Consider the following 19,640-nt stretch of genomic DNA (forward strand, 5'->3'; position numbering starts at 1 on the left):
AATTTCCATTGTTCATAAGCGACCTAGTTTATTAATTTTGTTACAGCAGCCTGTATAAACCACACTGCTTAATATTCCCATTGCTCTGGAAACTAAAGCTGGGTAAGTCAGATAACTTGCAGGGTCACCTGAATAGTCAGTAACAAAGCCAGATCTTAAAATAAGGTATTTTCATTCCACCTCATTGTGATTTCTGCTACCATATTCCTTAGATACAATGTTCATTCGCATCTTTGACCCAAATTATCACACATATAGGGAGGGAACTACCACTCCCTAACCCTCTCCAGTGCATCTGATACCCCATGGCCTCATATAGCTCTCAGTATATTTCCTACATTAGAGACCTTGCGTCTTATGTGAACAAAGGACGGGTGAACTCCAGTCTTCCAAGCCTTTATTCACAAAGCAATAGCAAGTGTTACAGCCCAAGAAGAAAATATGGGGAAATCATGCTTTAAGCTTTTATTTCTTCCCTCAAGTTTTTCCTTTCTGTTTAATTCATAGGGGCAAAATCAGATGCAAAGCCAATTAATATATTTATGAATATGCGAAGGCCACCCTGGAGAGGATCACCAAATCCTCTGGACCGGCTGTTTCAGCAGCGACCTATATAGAATGCTTACCCCTCTCACAAGCACACTCTTCTGTACTGGATTGTGTTCTCCAGGGAAAAAGATAACTGGTGAATTTTTTCTACAAACTTTAAGAATTAATTTACTGAATTAATGCATGCTGAGTGGTGATTTGGTAGAAAGCACTACATACTAAAATATTAGTCCTTGAGAATAATATTTTAATGCTCTTTTTTTTTGCCATTTTCAGAAAGCCCCTAAAGAAAAAAATCTAGTGTAAGACAGGTGGTTTCAAATTTTTCCATCAATTAAGCCAGAAAAGTGACATTGGTGAGCAAAAAAGAGGGGACAAAAATAAATAAAGGCAAAAACAAAACCACGAGAATATGTTCCTAGTGCTCAGAATGGTGCTGGCACATAGAAGCAGTTCAATAAAATATAATCCAAATGAAAACTGAAAATACCATTTCTAGGTTAGACTCCTGAAACATACTACCAGGACTCTTCCTTCTCATGATTATCCTTTTGGTATCTGGCTCTCCCTCCTGTTCAGAGAATTTCTTTCTTTCTTTTTTTTCTTTTTTTTTTTTTTGACTTGAAGCTTTATCGTATTTTATTTTTATTTATTCATTTTAATTAGGTATATATGATTGCAGAATGCATTTTGAGTTACTATACACAACAGCAGCACCACTTTTCATTTCTCTGGCTGTACATAATGTAGCATCACAACCTATGTGTAGTTATACATGTACCTAGGGTAATGATTCCATCGCATTTCACCATCTTTCCTGCCCCCATGTACCCTCCCCATCCTTCCTCTGCTTTGCCCAAAGTTCCACTATTTTTCCCATGCTCCCCACCCCTCCCCATTGTGGATCAGCATTCACTTATTAGAGAGAACATCTGGCCTTTGGTTTGGGGGGATTGGCTTACTTCACTTAGCATGATATTCTCCAACTCCATCCCTTTACCTGTAAACGCCATGATTTTATTCTCTTTTAATGCTGAATAACATTCCATTGTGTATATATAACACAGTTTCTTTATCCATTCATCTATTGAAGGGCATCTAGGTTTGCTTCCACGGTTTAGCTATTACGAATTGAGCTGCTCTGAACGTTGATGTGGCTGTACTAATATAGTATTCTGATTTTAAGTCCTTTGGATATAGATCAAGGAGTGAGATAGCTGGGTCATATGGTGGTTCTTTACCCAGCAGATGATCTTCCCACTACCCTGGCATCTCAACTTTTGACTGGCTCTCCTCCAAAGACCCTGCTCCCTACCTGTCCCCACAACTCACTTACACAAAAAGACACTGAATAATGTCAGTAGCAGAAAATTCACCCCCTCCATGAACTTGATTTCTGGGATGTCTTCTTTACCTACCACCTGCTCTCCTTACAGTTTCCTCCCCCAGTCTCCCAACTCAAACAATTACCCAAGCCCCACTGGTGGCTCCAACTCATTGACTTCTATCACCTTACTCCTGACCCTCACCTCTCTCGTATGTCATACCTCCCTTTTTCCAAAGTTGAGTCCATGTTCCATCATTACTGCAACTCCTTTATACTCCTTTATCTCCCTTGCCCTCTCCTCATTGCCTCTGCTTGGCTATATTCAACTTTCTGGGGAATTCCCCACTTTCACTGGAGCAACTAAACATGGGTGAAGAAAACCATTCACACTAATTGTTCTCACTTTTAATCCATCGCTGACCTCAAGGAAGCCCTTAATGTTGTCTTGTAGTTTTGCTAGAAATTGCTAGTTTATTCATCTACCTACTTCTGGACTGAATTTTTATCTCTTCTCTCCTCTAACCTTCACATCTCCTTCCTTCTCAAATTTAGTGGATACTCTTATTTCTTATTCCATTGAGAACATCTAAATGTTCCCACACCCAAATCCACCAACCTATTATTATCCACCCGTCTATTCCACACTCTCCTGTTAAAAGGATAAATGTTTTGCCCTCTTACAGGGCCAGCTGAGCCACTAGTACACTGGACCCATCCTGTCTCTGTTTTACAGCAGACCCTCTCTTCTGTATCACTGCCTTTTCCCCTCCTGTAGAATCGTCCCCAGGAGCACGCAAGATGCTGAATTATTCTTCAGCCTGTAAAGACATCACTCCAACCCACATTGGATCTCCCTCTACAGCTCCAGTTCTTGGTATCTTTCTTGTAAAAGTTCTTAAAATGGTTTTCTGTACTTCTGTTCATATTCTCTCTGGAATCCACTCCAATCACACTTCCAAATGCATCATGCCACTGAAATGATTCTCATTTGAGATCCACAAGTCTGTCCTTGGATGGATGATGCTCTGTCCTTATCCGATTCAATTCTCAGAAATACTTGACCCTTGTATCCATAGTCTCCTTCATACCTCTTCCTTTGGAGGCCTAGAATCTCTTCTCTCTTGGCTCTCCTTCTCAGTCTCCTCATCTTCTCAATGTCTAAAGCTGGGGTTCCTCAGAGACCTTTCTTTATAATTCATTTTTCTAACTATAATCACTCCCTAAGTGATCTCAACCAATCCTATGGCTGATACATGGTAACAAGTTTGGTTCTAGTCCTGACTTTTCCTCCAACTTCAGGTTTGTATAAACAACCTCTTAATTAACACCTTATATTTAACATGTCAAAAAACAAATTCTTAACTTTTCTCCAGGTTTCTACAGCAATTCCTCCCTCCCCATCTAAATGGCAATCCATTTTCCAGTTGTCCAGAAACCTTTGTCTCCTGATACCTTTGACTCTTTCTCTCCCATCCCGTATATTCCACCCACCAACAAATTCTATTGGTTCTTTCCGAATGTGTTCAAAAACCAATTACTCTCACCCAAGTCACAACATCCCCGCATGATTACTGCACTCCTCTCCAGTCTATTCTTTATATTTCAACATCTAATTTTACATAATGTAAATTAGATCACATCTCTATCAATACAAAACCTTCCATGGCTTCCCATCTCAGAGTAAAAGCCAAAGTCCTTTAAAGAACTTTGGAGAGGATAGGAAAGATAGCAGAATACAACAGTTACTAATAGGGCATTATGTAAAATTGTGGATGTGTAACCGATGTGATTCTGCAATCTGTATTTGGGGTAAAAATGGGAGTTCATAACCCACTTGAATCTAATGTATGAAATATGATATGTCAAGAGCTTTGTAATATTTTGAACAACCAATTAAAAAAAAAAAGAAGAACTTTGGAGAACCTATGTGATCTGCACCCCTTCCTCCCACCTGCTCCTCATCTCCTACTTTGCCTTTTCATTTGACTCAGTGGCTTCACCCGTCTGGTCTCCATGCTGTTCCTCACCTTTGCCCTGAACAGCGATGCCTCTATGGCCTTTGTGCTTCATCTGCCCCAGAGAGCAGAACTGATCACTACCTCACTTATCTCTGTCTCTGTTCAAAGACCACCCCAGTTGTGGCATTTTCCTGACCTTCTCCACATAAAAATCACCTCTGCTATAATCTCCTATCTTGCTCCTTCTCCATAACATTCTTTTATTTTTTTCCATAGCAGTTATTACTATAGGACATATTATATCTTATTTCCTATTGGTCCAGTGTTCCTCTCCTACTCCAAATCAGGCGAGGGCTGGGGATGTGGCTCAAGCGGTAGCGCACTCGCCTGGCATGCATGTGGCCCGGGTTCGATCCTCAACACCACATACAAACAAAGATGTTGTAACCACCGAAAACTAAAAAATAAATAAATATTTAAAAATTCTCTCTCTCTCAAAAAAAAAACAGAATCAGGCGAGACCACCAGTGACTAGAATAGTGCCTGGTGCATATGAGGTACTCAAAAAATAACTGATGAATAAATGAGCCAACATCATCATCATTATTGTCTTTACTACTTAAATGAGGGGCTAAGAGCTTGAAGCACAGGAAGTGCATGCAGTGCTGTAAAATAGAGTGAAATACAATGCAAAGCCAGGCAGCCTCGCCAGGAGACGGAGATAACAAACAGCCAGAACTGACTGGGAAGGCTGACATGTACTTTATGTGCTAAGGCCAAGGCTACCTAAGGAAAATCATTCCCTACCTTAAAATTTGGTTCTTAATCAAAGCTAGCACATGATCATAAGCAGCTTTTATTCCATGCAGAGCATTGCTATTCAAAGAGTTCTGTATTATTCTATTTCATCACTAATACCTGAGCCCACAAAAAGGGAATATGAATAATTAATAGAGGAGAAAGATAAAAAAGAAAGGAAAAAATGTGATTTTCTTAAATCAGTAATTTTAAATCTTCTATTATTATTTTGTATATCATACACCAATAATATCTTCCTTTCTCTTATCTTAGAGCTATTTCTCTATCATATTCTCTTTTCAAGTAGGAGAAAATATACTCAAATAGTAATTTTAATCAGTTAGTCACAAGAATTCAAAGTAAAATAAATTTCAAGGTCATGTCATTTGTAGTATAGCAACTTATTAAATAGATGGTATCTTCCTTGAAAAGAAGAAAGTGTTTGCGTTTATCATTTTTCAGCTGGGAATAGAATCTAATGTCACATTAAAATGTACAGATTTAGAATGAGAATTTGTACTGTATGTGAATAATAAAAAAATACAATAAAATAGGGTGATATACAATATGTGAGAAAATAATGTAAAGGATATTAAATATATTAATAGAACCTAGACATAGTGGAGAAGTTTTTAAAATACAAGGATCTAACCATGCATCAGTTGAAGATAGCCTATTAGTTCTAGGCAGAGTAAAAGTATAAATATAGATAGTCCTTTGAGAAGAATAAATATGTAATTGAAAGAAAAGTCTAAATTCAGAAAATAAAGCACATAAAATAATATTAACTATTATGGTCTTTACTTGTTTTAAAATTTAATTCTATAGGCTGGAATCATGGCTCAGAAGTAGAGTTCTTTCCTACTATGGGAGTGGCCCTGGTTTGGTCCCCGGAACCCCCACAACAATAGCAAAACTTAGATCTATCCTATTGATTTACTGCAAGTCTTTATTTTTTCACTTTCATTTCATATCAGTGAAACAGTCTGTGACTCCTTTTGTCTGTAGTTAGGTAGGTTCTCTACCATGGAGCTCACTCCCAGACCTAGTTTGTAATTCTTTATGATTACATAACTGCTGAATTTAAGATTAGCATGTAGTTTAAAATGTTCCCAACATAATACATTACCATTCCAGAATACATTAGAAAGTTAAATACATTTCATGAGATGCTAAAAGCAATATGCTTTAGACACCTGTACCGTGTGTGTGTGTGTGTGTGTGTGTGTGTGTGGTTGGGGGGGGGGTTCTGGGGATCAAAGCCAGTCCTCACACATGCTAGGCTACACCTCATTCCAATACATGTACTGTTGAAAAATTTTAGTTAAACGTAAAGAGACAACTTAATGTGAAACAAATGCAGGCAATGAATGCAGTTTAAATAAAATGCCTAAGTACTGAGAATTAGAAGCAGAAGGGGGTAAAACCCGTGAAAATCAGTTCAGCTTTTACATTTTTCTAGATTTATGAAGTATTTACTTCACTACACTTAAAACACACACACACACACACAAACACACACACACACACACACACACACTCACACACTACTGCCATAAGGGTTCAACTTACTTTACAGTGGTCATATTGGAGCTGTAAGGCTGGAACATCCCCTCCAAGAGGCATCTGTTTTTTAAGCTCTTCATCTTTCATATTCAGCCATTTGATCAGTTCTTCTAAAGACGCCAGCAACCTGTTCCACTTCTCAGCACTGGCCTCCAAATGGGCCCTGTCGAGAGAGAGAATACTGACCACATTTAGCAGTTTGGATTATATGATTCACAAAATTATAAACCTTCCTTTAACCTAATAATCTTATAGGACCAACAAATGTTCATTTGTAGAAAAAAGTACTTCCTGTAAGAAATAGTTATTTCTAATCAGCTATAATCGCTAAAGAATATGTTGTTAATCTTAACCAAAATTTAAGACATATACCTTCACACCATAAAGACAAGAATGTGAGGCTTTCAGGAAGAATGTTTGTGACATAATGCAAAATTAGAGACCAAGTGTTGGTAGTTTAGCTATAATACATTTATAGTATAGTGTGCACAGACAAATATTTTTCTCATTTTATCTCTCTCTCTCTCTCTCTCTCTCTCTCTCCCTCCCTCTATATATATATGAAAGGAGGAAGATAATTATATGCATATAAAATGTTTAGAGAGGTAGGTACAGACCAAATGTGGATACCACTGAAAACAAAGTAAACACCAATCATTTATACAGAAACACACACACACACACACATTTGTACTCTCTGAGTATTTACATAACATTTTTCTTTTCTAAAGTAAAAAACCAAACCAAAAAAAAAAAAAAAAGACTAATCTTTGGGAAATAATACCACTAATGCCTTGACATCTCTTACAACCAAACAAAATACTGAAAGCTGAACATTATCAAAATTGAGCTCAAATTATTGGAAAACAATAAGGCATTGCTTGGCCAGGATACCATTTCACTTAAGCCTGATTGATGTCCACTGATAAATGGCCATTGCATAAAAAGAACTGGGCAATAATCATTATTATAGTAATTTATATTTTTTAAAGGTAATATCTTTGTTTCAATAATAACTTTTATTTTTAGCATGGAATTACACCCTCACATCTTTAAGAACTTCATAACCACTAGTATATGTTTATGTGGATCATGTTTCAGTATGAGCAAAAGCTCTTGAGAATCAAAGTGTAAAATCACAAATTCCATCCTGCTCTTGGTAGGGCTCTAGAGAAAGTCCACATAGGCAGCCTCAAACCTTCAGGTGGGTTGGATTTGAAAATACGGATCAGTCAAAAGAGACTCCAGAGACTCAAGGAGCGGGGCTTTCCTCAGTCATGCATTACCCCAGTGGACAACCATGTATGTGGACCCAAGGACTAATCTGAAGAAATGGAATTACCTTGATTGTCTATGGTCTTTCAGGTTAGAGGGGCAAGGCTGATTAAAGACAGATGTAGCCTTCCTACACAACGGCTTACAAAGACTGAAGCCCACAAGACAACTCACCCCAGCTACAAGAAACCTCTGTTGGACATGCTGCATATCCTCTCCTATGACAACTCTGACCTTGACATTCGCACCATGATCCCCACCTCCAGAAATCTGCTCTTTTCCTTAGTGATATGGAACCAGCCAACCAGGAACAGATACTACTGTCTAGCAAACCTCTCCATGATTTCTTTTTTTTGCACATCTGATCTTCTTGAGCCTCTTTCTCAATGCTAACAGCTCTGCTACAGTTAATTCAAACAAATATACCCTCATTGATCACATGACATGATGTTCCCAGCAACAGATCTACAACAACATCATAAGTTTTGGCTAAAAAGTTCATAATGTTTTCAGAAGAACAAATAGAAATCTGACTTGTCTAGTATATCTGGTTCATGTCTAATTCATAAAATAATAACTTTAGTCAACCAACCAATATGCTTAGCTAAAAGAAGAAATTGAAGCCCTGCATTTCTTTTAAAATACCACAAACCAGCACTGGCACTCATATACAATACACCCAGAAGGCCAGTTATTGTGCCATCTATTCACAGTGCCACTCCACTGGCAGCTCGTGAATATAAAGCAAACTACTCAAACTCTAAAATCTCATTCAAAGAGGGTAGGTATGAAATAAGAAATAATTTTGTGATACAGAAAGAAGTTCAAAGCATTTTATAATTCCCTAAAATTTGTATAATCAGAAATTTATTTTATTTTCTTGTATATATTATCATTTCTGTTTGTTCCACAGGTGCCATTACTGATCACATTTTACAAAATTGTGCTTTAACAAGGTCCTGATTCTGCTTGAGCTCCAGCTTTTCTATGTTTCTATTGATCAATTTTAAGCCAAATATGTAATTACCTTTCCCTGGTAAACAATAATTTCACTTGTCACAGAGCACAATTTAAAAATTTCAATTACATTAATTGAAAATTCTCTCTGCCATTTTAAACCACTTTGCTATGGAACTGAGATACTGCAATTTCTTTCCTATATTTTTAAATACAAAAGACAGCCAGAAATCAGAGGTCCTTGGTCAATCAAGAAGTGCTCGAGTGTCGCTATGTACAAAATCACTTATGCACATACCTGGACCTATTACTCAACATTTGATCCTGTGTCTTCAGCACCTGTAGTCTAACTCATTAATCAATAACTAAGCCACACATTGTATTCCTTTGAAAGTCCAATTTCACACATATACTGAAGAGTGCATAAATGTCTTTTCCAATGCCATTAACTCTTCTGACTACACAGAAATAATGGAATTGATCCTCAAACTTCATGGCATTCAGCACCTGAAGCACCATCTATAAATATGAAGGCAATACTTTTTAAAAGAGATGCCAAAGTGGCTTTGAAATAAAAAGGAAAATATTGGGGATGTGCTTCTCTACATCTTTAACCTTCCCATAGTTAAAAGCAAACTCATCTGGTACAATCTTCGCCTGGTAAATCTGTTCTGGTTATTTTCCAATAGATTCTACCTTCGTGTTTGGTAGATTACTACCATATGCCCAAATAAATGTGTGCTTCTGTAGGAGCCTTCCGTGTTCCAGTTGCATTTTAATTCTTTCATCTTCAAAGATAAAAGCCTTTTCATGGGCCGTGGATTGAATGCTTTGTAAAAAGAAACCTTAAATTTGTGTTGTACTTTCTGAATGTTACTATAAACATTTTAAAATGTAAACCTCTCGAGACGACAGATAACAGGTCATCAATCATGTTTTCAGAATCTTTACTTTAAACATTGCTTTATCTCACACGCATCTGTGGGAACTCACATTTTTAAATAATTGACTTTTATTAACTTCCCTGCTTGCAGTTTATCCTTTGGGTACTTGATGTACCCAAAGCAATGGATATTTATATACATATATCCATTAAACTATATTTAAGTGAATACTTATAAAAAATACAGTGCATAATCTTGTTAGAAGATAATGATCCATAAAACTAGTACTTCATTATTTACATAGAGTAGAAATAGATCTACAAAGGGAATTATAACTAATATCTGTTTTAAATCACAACAGTTTCCACTTTTCAAAGAAACTGTATCTTCAAACAAGTTATTATTCCTTCTCCAGTGGACAGACATAAAACTGGTGTGAGTGATGAGCGAGTGGGGAAGGGCATTGTTGAAACAGTTTTTCAGGTATTCAGTACGTATATTTTTGGAGTGCCCACTCTGTTCTCAGGCATGTTTCAGAAACAGAAAGCCATGCTCTCAAAGCTCTAGAATCAAGAAAGGAGAGAGTCAAGTGAACAAACATACTTCCAAGGTAGGAAACCTGATAACAGCTTCAGGAGGAACTGTGGATCAGAGAAGTGGGGACTTCCTTAGGAAGCAGTGGTGAGAATTGGGAATACAAAGTCCAAGCCCTTTTACACCCTACTCTCATCATAGTAATACTCAGGCAGAGGTAAATGGCCCTGATACATCTGTAGTCAAGTGAAGATACATTTGGAAAGTAGGTTGACCAAAGAATATAACAACCCATGTTAACAGGAGACAAAGACATAGTACTTCCTATTGTGTGAGGACTGCACAGAATTAAACCTCACATTTTACTACAGACGTCATTTCTTTTTGGTTTGTGGTAAACCTCACGTATTATAAATTAGGCAGTAATAAAAGAGAATACCTTAATTAATTCAAGAAAAATAGGCAACATTAAAAGAGGATTATTCCTGTTCCCAGAAGGGAATTAAGACCTACCAGGAAAAAAGAGTCAAGTCCTAGGAATTCAGTTTGCACTGAATAAAAAGACAAAGCTGTCTCCTGATGTGGTGTCTACTGGCAGCATGTGACTATTTAAACTTAGGCTAAGTAAAGTTAATAAAATTTGAAATTCGGTTCATTGCTGCACTAGCCACATTTTAAATGCTCAATGTGTCACATATGACTCATGGCTACTGTGCTGACCACAGCAGATACAGACCATTTCCGTCATCACAGAAAGTTCTACTGTAAAGCACTGCACCAGAGGGAAAAAAGTGGTAGACTCTCTCTCTAGTACTGCTGGGAAAAGGGAATTTCAGTAGTTTTATAATATGGTTAACAAAATCATCTCTCAAAGGCCAAAAGTGGTGACAATGACATTGAAAAATGTGATAGCATTAGATGTAAATGATGATGTTAAAGGTTAATTTCTTCTGAGGGCTTTTAAAAAGGTGCCCTGCATTTTTAAGAGGCTCATAAAAGAAAGGGAAGATAGAATTTTACCTTTGAATTCTGTTTTCATTTGATTTGACAACTTCATTGGCCTTTAAAATCATAAGTTAATAAGGATCTACATTCAGTATCATTAAGCTGATAAGTGGCTATTTAATTAACATAATCAGGCATTAAATAATTAAACATAAAATTTAAACCATGTCCTTCACTGTCCTGAGTTTATTAGTATATTTCCAATTCACATTTTTCCAGTGAATATAAAACATCACAAAGTCCCTAGGAGCCTATCTTCTAGCTGAAGTTACAAATCTTTATGTATCTCCACTTATACTGATATAAGTGAAATATATAATCATATGTATTGTTTTTAGATTGCTAAAGAATAGTGGGCACATTAGATTTCAGTATTTAAAAAGCTTAGTTGTACTCATCCAAAGAAAGGAAAAAGTCATTTAAGATAGTAAGCCACATATCATTTCTTGGTTCCAGTGACCACACCATGGTCAAAAGAGGTAATGCCTGACAAGCACTTACGGTGAATCTGGCACATAAATATTCAATAAATATTGGTATTCTTTTTCCTAGAAATGGTACATTAAATTAGAGCAAATGCCATGACAACATCAACCTCAACACAAAAAATAATTTGAAATACAGAACCCACGTGTATCACACACTCCAAGGAGCTGGGTGGTGAGGATCAATGAGATGACCTTATCCTCAGAAAAGAATGCAGCAAGACCACCTGCAGAGAGGAAGTTTTGGAGCTAAAGAGGAATGAAATCTTTTCAAATAGGCAAAGTAGTAAATATGATAAAAAATTATTCAGAATATAAATACTAAGTGCAAGTAGAAAGTGTCAAATTATAGTAGAAAAAAATGTTAACATTTCTCAGGTCATGTTAGGCAGCCCAAGACAAAAAGCAGGGAACAGAAAGGGTCTGGGCATCTTCTGGTGTCAGAGATTTGAAAAACAGAAATGCCGGCAGAATTGGGTATTCAATTCTGACTTTACTAAAATGTCTTAGAGTGAACTCCAAGCTGGACAGAAGGGGTTGAAGCAGTTCGAAATGAGAAAAGTTCAAGCAACTAGAGATTAGAAGAAAGAGATGTGAAGGGATGAAAGGGGTGGTGGAGGAGGCAGAGCTCTGTGGTACCACACTTGCCTAGCATGCAAGAGGACCTGGGTTCCATCGTGGGCACCACAAAAACAAAACACACAAACAATGATGGGCAGGTTCAGGAAGAAGGGAAACAATAAAAAGAAAGCTAAGAATTCCATAGTTGAAAATACTGGAAGAGGCACAATTTTAAACAATTTACAGGTAGCTGGGATAGGGTAAATTCATTATGCACACAACACACAGAATCACACTGGATAAAATTATAAAGGTAGATAATAGTAGATAAATGGTCCTGGTATTTAATAAACTAATGGAGAAGGGTGCCTCTCTCTGGAGAGGGACTATCATTTTAATGTGAAGGAGAGTGTTTATTGATGTTATTGTAAACAATTCTGATTTGATACAAATGAGGTCTCTTTTCTAACAGGGAAAACCAATCACATGCCGACACACATGGCCAAGTGGAAACAGTCAAATAAACGTGTGCTCTGGAGAACAGCCTGTTTCCTGAAACCATCTCTGGGATGCCAAGATGACATGGAGACGGAAGCTGAGTCTCACGATGGCCAGTCTATGGGAACAGAATACAGATGAAGGCTTTTAAAGATAAAGTAAAAAGAAGCCTGGAAATTAAAATAAAATGTTATCAGTATGGATATTGACAAAATGACAGGTGAGAAAAAGATGGAGGATAAAAAGCTAAGTAGGATGTTAGAAGCAACAAGACGTGTACAAGAGGGCCTTTCCTCCAGCTTCCTCCTGTACATGAGCAGGAAGCAGGAGGAAGACAATGAAAGGGTGGAAAAGTGGATGTGATCATTCTAAGAGCCTGCAAGGCTTGGTTAGCAGCCACAAGATTCCAACTTCCGTCTCATTCCTGTGTGAAGGGCTCCTGTCTCACCAAAGCACCTTCTACGCCCGGTTTATGGCTCTCATTCTGGGGTCTGGTGTCCATAGCAGTTAAATACTTAGGATATTCCCATTGGCTTTTAGGTGAGGAAAATGGGGAAATTAACCACTATTAAGGAGTGTTTCCAAGTAAAGTAGATAATCAAGGAAAAGGGCAACTTTCAATTAATTACAGGGGAAAGTGATGGATGAACTTACAGAAATATTAACAGGAGAATCTGGCCACAGAGGAACCCAGTGTATGGAGTACACTGGGCTTTAAAGGACCCCGAGGAAAGAGCAGAGGAGCAGAGCTGAACAGGGAGCTCCCTAGTAATCAGTGGTATAAGGATGAAGGAGGCAGGAGGCCAGGGCAAGGCTGCCTCCACATATTTGCTAGTGAGAACTTTCCCCCACTCCGTGGGAAGGGATTTTTCTCACTAAACACACTCTGGCCTCTTCTCCACCCTTTCACTCACTCATTCCCTGGTAAAGGTAGTGACAATTCTGCTCTGCAAACACAGGGAGAAGGAACAGATGTGTTTGGGTCTGTTCTTTCCTCCTGAGAACAGGCCTGCAGACAGAGTTCTTTTCTACTCTTCCTTGTGAGGTCTTCCACTTGGGAAGCTACCTTGACCCTGACTACTGGGGATTCTGCATCATTAACAGCCCTGCTCAACTCTCACCCTAAGCTAATCCTCCAACCTGCCTCTGCCAGTAATGTCCACAGCATTAAGGTTCTTACTGATGCACATTTTCCATTTGTGTTTGTTTGGAATCCAGTCGAGAGAGAGAAACTATTTATTGTGGAACTCCTTGAAAATGCCCAACATTAGTGACTAAGATTAAAAAAAAAGATGGTAGGAAGAATTTCTACATCTTCTGAATTAACTAGTGCAGCATGAAGTGGTAATCAATGAGAAGAATAATAGCTAACAATTAGGGAGCACTTACCATGTGCTGTTTGCAGGCACTTTAAAAAGGCTAATTTCATGAAATATGATGCAAGTCCTATAAGGCAGTTACTCTTAATCCACATATGAGGAAACTGAGGCTCCTACAGGTTCATAAGCTGCCCATGGTGGCATGATTGCTCAATGGCTAAGCCAGTGTTTGAAAACAGTCAGGGTTGCTCCAGAGCAGAACACTATTAGACAGTATCCTGTGCCACTTCTTTCTGAGCTGTGCTATCTATATGAGTATCCACTACTAAGAAGTAATAAACCATTTTCTTTTATAAATATCCAAATAATCATGAATATGTTAATGTAATTAAATTTTCCATTTTTGTAGGTAAAAATGAAGACTAAATCTTTCACTTTGTTAGCTAATCCTTGCGAAAGCACTGGCAGCTCAATATAGACGTAGACGATAGCCCCCCAGCTCTTACATGCTCAAGACAATTATGTTTAATAATGTGGTAACAGCAATGGTGGTTTTCTCTCCTGGGCTCTATTTTGACTTCATCACTTCCCATTCTACCTCTTCAGCCCTCTGCAATCAGGTTTCTACCTCCTGGACTCTGCAGCTCTCATCTAGTCCGCTTCTTCAAGCAGCTGACCCTGTGACCTCTGCCCTTCTCTGAAATCCCCTCCTCCCCTGGCACATGACAGCCCTCCTTCCTGCTGCACCCTCTTCCAGGACAGCCGGTTTTCAGCTTCTTCTACTGGTTTCCCTTTCCTTTACCCATTCCTCCTGTATCAGGGTTTCTCAGGCTTTTTTTTTTTTTTACCCCCCTCCTTCTAATGTTTTATCCTTTTGGATAATTAACTCACAATAATTACCTGCCACCTCTATCTGGACTCCCTGACCCCACTATCTCACCTGTCTTCTTTGCCTACAAGAATCTTTTGAAAATAAGATAACCTGGCTTTGGAGTCTGAGGCAGCAGGATTGAAAGTTTGAAGTCAGCTTCAGCAACGTAGGGACAATCTCAAAAAAAGTGAATAAATAAAAGGGTGGGGGCTGAGGAGGATGTAGCTCAGTGGTAAAGCACCCCTGGGTTCAATCCCCAGCACCAAAAAAAAAAAAAGAGCTATCCATCTATCCATGCATGTAAATTGAATTCTATACACTCTCCTTTCACTTTCCTCGATGCTGAAAGGGTCACTTAAGCAGGTCCTCCTGTCTTCAGAACCAGGTTCATCCAATGCAAGCTTATTAGTTGTGTGAGAAGGATTTTTCCAAAGTTTCAAACGAATTCTGTTGCCTAAATGGCTCCCAATTCCATCACCAGTGGAACACACAACCTGGTATACACAGGGGTTCCATGACTGGTCTCTCACCTTTCTCTCTCCACCTTTTCTCTAGCCACCACTGTATTTCCCCACCACACCAGCCACAAAGTCTATTTCCAGCCAGACTACACTTCTTAGCTTTTATGTAATTTGTCTTTTCAAACCTGTTCAGTTGCCCTTCACCAGTCCTCACTCAGTCTGTTTGGGGAAGGACTACATGTTTCCAAGGCCCAGCTTAGGAATCACCTCTTATGAAGCCTTTGTCATCTGAAGTGACAGTAACCACTCTCCCCTTGGAGCTCTACATTCACCTGACAGATGTGTAAGCCCCTAGGGGAGGGATCTCATTTTATTTATGATTAACAATGCCTTAAACATAGAAGTAAGTTTTTATTAAATGCTTGAATAAGTGCCTGAATCTCCTGAGGTAGGTTATCAGGCTAAATATTGTTTTAATTCATTATCATATTGGTTCATTACCATATTTTATGGGAATGTCTGATCTGTCTTGATGCATAAGTCCACCAAAGCAAGCATATAATAGTCTCCATCATCTAAAAATAACTGCTTTACTTATTTGTTAATATTCCAAGTGTAGCTTATGAGCTCTTCTTTTCAGATTAGAAAAAAATGTGACTTGATAGGCAAGAGCTCCCGAGAAAGACCCACAATTTCTGGGACCAAAGCTTTCCACTTGGAATGATCTGTTCATGATGTAGGCTGCCATTCAATCCTTCTGACTCAAGAACTCATCCTTTAAGCTCTCAAAATTCCAGCACTGTGTACAGTCTTCACCAAAGCAAGCCCTATGGCTTTCAGTTCTTTAGCTTAGATGTTGCTTTTGCTAGCTCCTCAGTGAATGCTTTCACTTTTAATATTTTTATTTGTTTATATTTATGAGGAACAGAAAGTCACAACCAAACGGGATCTAGTCAGTTGAAAATTCAAGCCTTATTCAAGTTCAGTTTCTCAGTGTACAGCACTCCCTGTCTTTTCTCCTACTTTAAAAAATATATACATATAGTTGGCTGATGCTGCTAATTTTCAATGGGATCTTCAGACAAGGAAGTCCTTACCATGACCCCCTTTCCTTCAGAAAAAGAGGAAATGCAAATTCCTCACAATGAGCCCCAGTAGAATGAACACATTACAGAGCATCTTCTCAGAAAGAAGTTTTTAAGAAAATCATTCACAATTAGTAATCAGTGAAGATTTCTATTCTCTGTGAAATCATTACACATAATCCTAAAACCACCTGAAACAGACCCACTGAGCCAACCTTGTGTATGAAAAAATAGATCCTACATTGAACAGGCCCTAACTAGATTAAGAAGCAATTGTTTTCTCATTCAATCTTTGCAACAATATTGTGGGTTAAATATTTATATTCTAAGTTTGTAAATTTCAGAGGGATAAAGAGAATAAATCAGAGGCAAGTTAAAGGCTGGGGTGATGGCGCATGCCTGTAATCCCAGCTATTCAGGAGACTGAGGCAGGAGGATCACAAGTTTGAGGCCAGTATCAGCAACTTAAGAGACCCTGTCTCAAAATAAAAAAAAAAAAAAATGACTGGGAATGTAGCTCAGTGACAGAGCATTCCTGGGTTCACTCCCTTGTACTAGGAAAAAAAAAATCAAGTTCAAGATCCTTTTGTTTTAAAGCTGTCCATGTTTCAACACATGATATAACAAAAGAAAGTGAACTAGGAATTCCTACAAATATTCTTCTTTGGAATTTGTGCTTGATAATCCATTCTTCAGCCAGTATCCCCTAAACTTATACCCAGTTGGGAACTATCTATCATCTAGTAAATATGACCTTAAAATATTCCTTACCCCTAATAACACTCGTCTTGTCACTCCGAGTGATTTCTCAAGGCTTCTTCCTGGCCAGAATTCTGATCCTAAAGTTCATTTAATTTAATTCTCTCCAAATGGACATGAATCATCAGTTTTCCATTTTAGTGTCTAAATGAGATATGTAATCTATATAAATACAGCTTCAAATATGATGCAAAAACAACATGGTGAAGCAAAATTTGTTTAATACCAAGAGTCAAAAAGATCAAGATTCGAATACTGGCTTGGCACAAAAACTTGGAAATTTCCTCATATTAATTAAATCTCATTTCCTCATGCAAGAAAGGATTTTTATCATCCACTTTACTAGGATTTGTCAAGCACGGTCACGCATCATGAACAGGCACACATCCTGAGACACATGCCATTAGGCAATTCTATCATTGTGTAAACATCAGAGTGGACGAAAACAGAAACTGAAATGGCCACAACATCACTAGGCAATCTAATTTGGGGATCACCCGTCATATATACAGTTAGCCCTTGATGGAAAACTTTGCTATTGGGTATATAACTATATCCAATGAAGGAATGTGTGTAAAGATCCTTAAAAGTGGTGCACACACTTGTAATCCCAGCTCCTCAGGAAGCTGAGATAGGCAGATTCCAAGATCAAGGCCAGCCTGGGCAATTTAGTGAGACCCTGTCTCAAAATAAAATTAAAACGGACTAGGATGTAGCTCAGTGGTAGAGCACGCTGGGTTCAATCCCCAGTACCACAAACACAAACAAAAACATCCTAACATAGTACTTGGTAAAGAGTAACGTCAAACAGTAATTAATAGGTACTGGTAACTATCTTGGTATGGCTGTTATGAGGTGTAAAATATGATGTGCACATTTGAGAACAGTGAGGAACAACGGGTAGAAGGCATTGAACATAAATGGAGTTAAAACTATAATAAAGAAAACAATCTTCGCATTTAATCTTGAACTCTTTCCAGAGGGTAGCCTGGGTGGTGGACTGCCCTTTCTTTTTCTGATATACAAAAATCAACCCCCCTCAATATTTTTATTTTGATAACAACTATTCTGACCTGATGCTAGCAGATTTTGCTTTCAAGTCGTTCCATCTTTGGTTCATATCATCCAGTCGATGCTGAAGCATAGTAGCCTCCTCAGAGTTTCCCAAAGCTTTTACCATCTTCTGCCTGTTTCCATCAATGCTTTTAAATATGTCATTATGGGCATCAATTTCCGCCTGGATGTCCTAAGGAGAAAAAGCAAAGAGAGAATGCAAACGTTAGACCTTAGTGTCAACATTGCTGGCAAGTTTTATATAGAGCTTTGATTTTTATGTTTGCAAATGAGTTGCTTTCAAGCAAAATAATTCAGTTTACCTTACATAACAATTTCATGTGTTTCTACAACTCTCACATTGAAAATAACTGATTCTTCAATACTTTTACTCGTAATATCTTAAAAATTGAACTTATTATAATCCAAATTTCATATATCTGTCATTTAGATGTCACTATTTTAGACTACATAGCTGTTAAATCTTTGAATTTTGGTTAGTAGTTAAACATATCTCTTCTTCCCTTTACACATGGGCAAAATTTCCCTGAAAATATGAAGTTTTACATAGGTCATTAAGATATTATATAATTTTAAATGCTTTTTACCTTTTGACAAACTTACTAATAGTTTTCACTCTTTCAATCTTATAATTTTTATTCTAAAATTACAAAGAATACTTCATATATGTTTGCCTTCATTAAGAAAGAAAAACCCGTAAAATAATATTTTCTTCAATTAACGCATGCTAGGCAGGTTCATTTTAATAAAATAAATTTTGAGTGGATGATAAAATGAGAATTATTGTAAATAACAAAATCTGATTAAGATTTTAGGAAAGCATTTGGCAATTTATATCAAAATCTGTAAAACTATTGTCAAAATAACAAAATTAATTTTTAAAAATGTTAAGCACATTAAGAGTTTTAAAGTAAAAAGTTGTAATAATACATTAATGATAATATAATATTAAGTTTAAAAAGAAGTGCACAATTATACATTATAACTTAGTTTTTAAAATAAATATTTAAGTTACATATTTGTATATAACTAAGCATGCACATTAAAAGACTATGAAAAAGACAAAAGAAATCCAAAATCAGAATAGTATAATCTCTATAACAGGATTACAGTTTTTGTTTTCTTCTTTATACTTCTGAGTTCCAAAGAGTTTCTACCAAAAAAACAAAACCAAAAAGAAAAAAAGAAAAAAAGAAAAAAAACACCAGGGTTTCTTTTTGTAAGCAGATAAGTTATAAAATGTTATAATTAGATAAATGTTAATTAGGGGGGGGGCACGCTCTGAGTATTGAACCCAAAGTTCACGCATACTAGGCCAGTTCTCTGCCACTGAGTTAAACCCCAGAGCTATTTTTTGTTTTGTTTCATTCCCTTTTGTCTTTTTGAGACAGGGTCACTAAATTGCCCAAAATGACCTCAAACTTGCAATCCTCCTGCCTCAGTCTTCCAAATTGCTGGAATTACAGATATGCAACAGCACACTTGGCAAATGCCACTAATTTAAAACTTAAAATGTAGAAGATCTAATCTATCTTTTTACTACTCTCCTAACAAAAGCCTGTCATTGTAACTATACATATTAATTTTCCTGAATTAAATAGAAGCAGCCTCGTTGTGACAAACTCTGGTGTGACAGCCACTAACAATCAATAAACACAAACAAAAAAACCCAGA

At 37.4% G+C, this 19,640-nt stretch overlaps 1 protein-coding gene across 5 annotated transcripts in view; it reads right to left on the minus strand.

Moving 5' to 3' along the window:
• Utrn (utrophin) overlaps positions 1–19,640 on the minus strand; it is a 508,059-nt gene that overhangs the window by 137,343 nt on the left and 351,076 nt on the right. For all 5 annotated transcript variants that reach the window (XM_076858171.2, XM_076858170.2, XM_076858169.2 and 2 more), the window contains 2 exons: positions 17,966–18,138; positions 6,205–6,361 (listed from right to left, as the gene is read on the minus strand). In XM_076858171.2, coding sequence (XP_076714286.2) covers positions 6,205–6,361; positions 17,966–18,138 — 330 coding nt within the window. The remainder of the gene's footprint in view (positions 1–6,204; positions 6,362–17,965; positions 18,139–19,640) is intronic.

Source organism: Callospermophilus lateralis, chromosome 6 (assembly GCF_048772815.1).
Source record: "Callospermophilus lateralis isolate mCalLat2 chromosome 6, mCalLat2.hap1, whole genome shotgun sequence".
NCBI classification, from domain to species: Eukaryota; Metazoa; Chordata; class Mammalia; order Rodentia; family Sciuridae; genus Callospermophilus; species Callospermophilus lateralis.